Here is a 6772-nt window from a genome sequence, read left to right as displayed (position 1 = left end):
AATAGGAGTGGCATCACTAAAATGACCTTGTAGTCCTCAACTTATTTTATTTTTTTATTTTTTTATTTTTAAATTTTTTTTTTCAACGTTTATTTATTTGTGGGACAGAGAGAGACAGAGCATGAACGGGGGAGGGGCAGAGAGAGAGGGAGACACAGAATCGGAAACAGGCTCCAGGCTCTGAGCCATCAGCCCAGAGCCCGACGCGGGGCTCGAACTCACGGACCGCGAGATCGTGACCTGGCTGAAGTCGGACGCTCAACCGACTGCGCCACCCAGGCGCCCCGTCCTCAACTTATTTTAAAAGTGCTTTTTGCAGATTAAGTGGCCGTGATGCTCATAAAATGGAGGTGTAAGTGTGAGTATGTGAGTGTGGGTTTGCTCTTGGTTAGCCACAGTGTTTAAGTAGAATGTACCTTCTCATGATCACAGAATTTTGATTTAATTGGTGCCAAACAGTCCAATCTGATTGAAGGCAGTAAATACTACAATATTCATGCTTGGTTTTCATACTCTTTGCCTTTTTTTCTTTTTAAAATCAATTTAGATATCATTAAAATTCATCATGGTACCTCTTTGTCAACAAGCAAGGCAAAAAAGATGCCCCTGAAAATATTTCCAAGCAGTTTTCCCCTCCTCTGCTGCCCTCTGGAAGCAAGGATAGGTCTACCTCAAGCAAGAAAATATTTCCCAGAGCTTCAGCTGTGTCTTCACAGCTACAGCTCAGCTGATTTCCAAGTTCCAGGTTCCCTTCTTCTCCATAGCATTTCAAACCTTCTGAATTATGTAAGCTTCTTCAATGGGATGCTTTACTCCTGAGAAAACAGCAATCACGTGGCCACCTGGGTGCATTGGACAGATCCTGTAGCAGTGAGGATGGCCCTGGGTCCCCAGTCATCCATGACATACTTCAAGGAGCCCCCACAGTCGGGAAGCCTTGCTTCCTGAGGAGTAAGGAAAAGGCAGTGAATCAACACCAGTCAGTCCAGGCAAAAGTTGTAAAGCCAAAATTATACTACAAAGTTGGGTCCCTTAGTCTTTGGTTTTGTTGTATCTTCAGTATTTTCAATTGTGAAAAGAAGTTGGTAGCCTTAGCAGAGGCAGCTATCATCTGGTTTCCGTGAGAACAAACAGTCATTCCCCTCAAGCCTTTTTATAGACTTTTCAAATTTCTGTTTGCCTCTAACTAGAAAAGTTATCTTTAATGTTGGTCAGGCCAGTGCTAATCATCACAGAGGTTGACAACAAACTGAAAAGAAGGCAGGCAGTCCAAATAAATACGTGAAGACTGGGAGATTTGCCCTTTTCACACACAAAGCTCTCTGAAAGGCCCAGGGGCTGGCCTGAAGACAGAAAGGGGTGGCCTTCTAGCTACTCGAGCCACTTGTTCACCTAAAACCCAGTCTCAGATGGTGACTGGAGAGCTTCCCAGGTCAAAAAAGAAAAGAGCGGAAAGGCTGGTCCCAGCTTGCTCTACCCCTAGGGCATCTTTGCAAAGGAGGACACACAGTTCTACCCTACCAGCTCTTAGTGGGCTTCTGCTGCTCCTTCTTTTATCTAAGAGAAGTGTGAGAACATCTGAGCTTTTTGCCTTGAAAATGAACAATGTGTATCCCTAATTAGCCCAAAGAACAGAGTGCCATTCTTTTACAGCAATACTGACATCAGTATCTTTTATATTCTATGAGAAAGACAGAAAACCAGAGAGACCTAACTCTTGGCAGCCCTACCATTGTGCTGACTTGAAGGACAGGAAGATGACTAAACACCAGCAGATGAAAAGCAACGTTCATGAATTACACACTGGGAAAGAGAATGCCCGAACTACCCATGTATAACTACTGCTCACAGATCCCCAGTGGGACTGCATGTAGATTCTGTAAGTTATTCTCCAGTTCTGATATTTTCAACTTTGAAAAGTAAGCATTTTTACTCTATTGGGTAACAAACTTATGAACTTCTTATTTAATTTGTGATGGGATATTTTTATTTTAATTTATCTCTATTTACCAAAGGACAAAGGCTACTATATAAAATATATTTGTTTTCCTTCTCATTTAGAAAGAATACCTTTGTTCATCTCAGATTTTCTAAATTTTTCATGAAATCCTAAAATGAATCCATATGGATTCCCACACAAATATCCTGATAAACTAGAGAAAAACTACAGCTTGCATTATTGCTTCCACAGCTTCCAGAAGTCAAGAAATTAGCATCAGACAAGTAAGCCTGTGAAGACCCTTTTTGTTCAAGCTATCAGATGACTCTCGCAGAGGGGGACAGTGGCTGCCACACTCTGTGCTTTGGGTCCTGTCTCTCTCTGCTGGCTCTCCTCTGAAGAGACCAACATCTGGAGGTGCTGAGTTGAGGGGCTGCAGTCATGCACAGAATTTGCACAGTCCCAGTGAGTTGAACAAAGCCCAGGGGACTCACTTCCTCCAGGATCACCCAAGCAGCCAGACTTTGGGTCTCCTGCAATGAAGTTTCAAAGAATACAAACTACGGTTTTAGGGGAGCAAATTTGTGAAGCATATCTTTCAGTGCTGGTGATTGCCAGTGACATACAGAATGGCGGGCAATCACTTGGTCACACCCATCTCCCTTCTCTGAGCAAAAGCAAACAGCTCAGAAGGAAGATGACAGTTTCCCACTTGAACCAGTAAGATTAAGGGAAAGGGAAAACCACTCCTCTCCTGCATGGAGTCACCCTGCCAGTTTCCTAAACCTTCTGTCACTTTTCATCTTGCCTCAACTACTTTTCTTTGTCATAAAAGTGAATGTTTTCACAAGCTAATCCAGCTTCTTCCATTTTTCATAGGCTTAAACCTAAAAGGGGCTTCAAAAAGTCACTTCAGATGGATTCCTAAACTCTCTTTCAAGGTCACTGCTTTGACATTGGAGATTGGGCGTGAGGGTGCATCTGGGTTGGGAGGGATAAGAATGGAGTCTGTTGGGGTGCCTGGGGGACTCAGTTGGTTAAGCGTCCGATTTCAGCTCAGGTCACAATCTCATGGTTCATGGGTTTGAGCCCTGCGTCAGGCTCTGTGCTGACAGCTGGGAGCCTGGAGCCTGGTTTGAATTCGTGTCTCCCTCTCTCTCTGCCCCTCCCCCACTTGTGCTCTATCTCTGTCTCTCAAAAATGAATAAATGTAAAAAAAATTAATTAAAAAAACAGAATGGAGTGTGTTGATCTTTACTGTGTCAGGTTTTATTTTGTTTTGTTTGTGCATCATCTTGTTACCTCAGCACTATTTATACCCCCAATTCTATCTACTCTTTGTGTGCTATGGCAAGCTGGAGGGAACTTATTTATACATTTACTTTTTACATACTCCAATAGATAATGGTTTTGTTTTCCTTTTCTAGGTTCCAACCATGAAACACAGATACACAGACTATTAACTATACAGAATCTAAAAAGTAGAGAGGTTGGAAATTATCTGCCTATCTGCCTTCCTTTTATGGACAACAGAAGGCTAAGGAGCAGGAGTAATTCTAGGGGAAGACACCTCCCAATTCCCCCATTTAGTGCTCTGTCCACTAACCATGTCCCTCTAGAACGAACCATGCCAGTCCCTACCACTCTCCTCCTGGACACCAACGTGTTCATGGCAGCTTCGCGGGAACGTATTCACCTCAGTTCCAGAAGATAATTTGTGAAAAATACAATGTGTTGTTCTTCTATTTTTTAATTTACATTCTGTCTATATATTCAATCACATTCAATAAATTATGTGGAAAAACTTAAGTCACAATTCTTCTGAGTCCAATCTATTTCTCCTTGTTAATTTTCACGTCTGTGCTAAGGCCATGGCTACTCAGGGAAGTTATGCCCTTCTTCAGTCCATAAACATGTCTTCTAGTGGCCTCCCCACCATTCCGAAGACTGACACTGTGTCTTCACTTAGTTTATGTCAAGGACAGACAAAAAACTTCCATCTCATGATTTTTTAAAAAAAAAAAAATCGATAGCAAGTTGTCATTGAAGGGTAAGAGAAAAAAATACAGTGCAATGTTTAAATTCTTGGTTCTTAAAGAGAACCCTGAAAAGATACCTTCTCTTCTCCCTTCACTACCCCCAAAATGCCCTCACCACATGTGCCTGGAAGGAAGAGTAGGTGTCATAAGGATAAACATTCCTTAGTTCCTCAGTGAAAAATAACTTGAGAACAACCCTGTACTACTGGTGTCCAAGGGCAAGAAATTTATCTCCCATATGACCATAAAAGGCAAATAAACAAATAATCACAGCTGTGTGGATTTCAAAGACACCCAGTTATAGCTGGGTCCAGTTCAACAAACTGATGTCCCTTCTTGTGAACTAAGACCCTCCTTAGAAAGTTCTCAAAACAGGGGTGCCTGGGTAGCTCAGTCGGTTAAGCGTCCGACTTCGGCTCAGGTCAAGATCTCGCGGTTTGTGAGTTCAAGCCCCGCATCCGGCTCTGTGCTGTCAGTTCAGAGCCTGGAGCCTGCTTCCGATTCTGTGTCTCCTTCTCTCTCTGCCCCTCCTCCACTTGTGCTCTCTCTATCAAAAAAGTAAATAAATGTAAAAAAAAAAAAAATTAAAAAAAAAGAAAGTTCTCAAAACAAACAAACAAAATTTAGCCAAAGGGAGACCTTGGCAGCTAACTGAGTGCCAACCTCGTAAGATCCTGTAGAGTCCTCCCTCTCTGACACGCTCGACGAAGGCCTCCAGGACCATGCACACACAGAGCCTTTCTTCATGCTGGAGGGGAGTTGGCAGTCCCACCCTAGGGTTGCAGGTGGACCAGTAAGCTCTGATGCAACCTCGGGGTGCCTGCAGTTCAATTCCCACAGACCCTAGCGCTCTCGGGCTGTTGTCAACACAGGAAATAATCGCTCTCTGACTGAGCATTTCATAACTCTAATTTCTCCTCTTATCAGAATTACCATTCCAGGGAGTCAGAAGCAAAACACTCAAAAGAAAGGGTGCTGGGTCTGCAGGGGACCTGGGTTGGTGGCTCTTCCGCTCTTCAGCGGCAGTCCCTTGGAGGCACGAACCTCCGTGTCTCAGTATCTAGGGTCCCGTGCAGCGTTAGAGAACTGGCTCCATCCAACTCGGCCAACCCCACCAACCCTCACAGACACCCCTCCGGGCTTTACGGTTGCACACCTTGGGTCCAAGTCTCCCCAGAGCGCGAGCTGTCACGCCGGGCCCTGCAGCCCCTGGCCGGGCGTCTCCCGGGCTTTCTTACAGGTGTACAGCCACTTGATGATGCGGGCGTTCCTGTCGACGACCGACGTGGTACTGGGCACCTGCTCGGTCAGCTCCTCCTCCTGTAGCCCCTCTTCGCCGCCGCTGTGCCGGGAGAAGCCGCTGTCTGAGGTGGCGACGCTCACGCTTCGAACCTTGAGGGTGACTCGGTCCGACCCCGCCGAGAAGTTCTCCCTCCCGAGCGCCTCCACCACCTCGGGCTCCAGGCCGCAGAACTGGAAGAAGGTGTCAAATTCCGCCAAGGACGCGGAGCAGCGGGAGCTGAGGTCCGACTGCGAGCGCTGCAGCCCCCGGCGCCTGGCCCCGCGCAGCTCCGGGCCCCGGGGCGCAGCCCGGACTCTGCTGGGCGTCCCAGAGGGCGCGGGGGACGCCGGGGGCGAGGGAACGCCGGGGGCCGCGGAGGCCGCCGTGGAGCCGGACTCGGGCTGGACAGCCCCCTCGGGCCCGGCCCTGACCTCCCCTCCCACGCGGGTCGTCTCCGGAGGCAGCGGCGTCTTGTCCCTGCCCGGCCCCTGGAAGAGCTTCCTCACCAGGCCCCCCATGGAGCTGTGGGCGCCCTGTCCCCGGACGAAGTCGCATTTCTGCCGGTAGATGACCAGCGAGTCAGGCCTCAGAGGCTTCCGCGCAATGGCCCTGCGCGCCACGGCACCGGGGACGCGGGCCGGGGGCCGAGGGTCGCCCGCAGGCCCTTCGCTCGTCCTGGTACTGCTTCCCTCGGGAGCAGGGCCCGGGCCGCCTCCGGGCGGGCCCCGTACGTACTTGGCGCGGTCGGCCGCCAGCCTCTCCACCGCGCTCCTGCGTGCGGGCACCGCCGCGTCCCGAGCCCGGGGGGCCTCGGGGACCCCGGTCCGCCTCCGCTCATTCTGGGACGTGTCCGAGGCTGGCAGGGCACGCATCCTCCGGACTCTGCTGGTGCTCGGCGCCCCGCGGACACCCCTCCGCCTGCGGCTCCCGGGCGTCTCGGGCCAACTCCTAAGTCCGCGCCGGGCGGAGAATGGCGCCCAACTACCAGCCTGCCCAGGTCCAGGGTCTGAACTAACCCGAGTCCACACCTGTGGGCGAGCGGCGCCGGCCCCGCCCCGCCCCGTCGACCCCGCCCCGCCCCCAGGCTCCGCTCCGCCCCGCCAGCCCCCACCTCCTCCCCACCCGGCAGCTAGGCTTGCAGCTCCGCCCCTCGCCGGGCCCCGCCCCTCACCTCGCCCCGGCCCCGCCCCTCACTTCCCTCCGGACCCCGCCCCTCACCTCCCGCCGGCCCCGCCCCTCTCCCCCCGCGGGGTAGGCACGTCAGGTCTTCAGCAGCACCTCGCCCTGCACAGCCAATCACCGGAGGGCTGCGGGGCCGACTGCGTCTGGTGGGCTGCGCACCTAGAAGAGACTGTAGGGTGCGGGAAAGTCTAGGCTGTCTCCCAGGGCGGAGGAGCCGGGGGCAACCGAGTTTGTTCAGCCCCAGATATCAGCAGCTTCCTCCCTGCCAAGGCTGCCTTAGGTCACCGCTGGCTGCTGCCATTTCTGGCGTGGGGGGAAGGCAGAGGGACC

General features: G+C 50.8%; 1 protein-coding gene across 1 annotated transcript; it reads right to left on the bottom strand.

The window, feature by feature from the left end:
• Positions 1–270: 270 nt before the first annotated feature.
• On the bottom strand, positions 271–6230 carry FAM110C (family with sequence similarity 110 member C). The gene is made up of 2 exons (XM_030311750.1): positions 5135–6230; positions 271–944 (listed from the first exon to the last, which is right to left on the bottom strand). Exon 1 carries the CDS (start codon positions 6130–6132, stop codon positions 5167–5169), a length of 966 nt encoding a protein of 321 aa, XP_030167610.1. The 5' UTR covers positions 6133–6230; the 3' UTR covers positions 271–944; positions 5135–5166.
• Between the last annotated feature and the right edge of the window lie 542 nt (positions 6231–6772).

The sequence above is a fragment of the Lynx canadensis genome, chromosome A3 (assembly GCF_007474595.2).
Source record: "Lynx canadensis isolate LIC74 chromosome A3, mLynCan4.pri.v2, whole genome shotgun sequence".
Taxonomy (NCBI): Eukaryota; Metazoa; Chordata; class Mammalia; order Carnivora; family Felidae; genus Lynx; species Lynx canadensis.
This window is presented reverse-complemented; position numbering and strand designations above follow the sequence as displayed.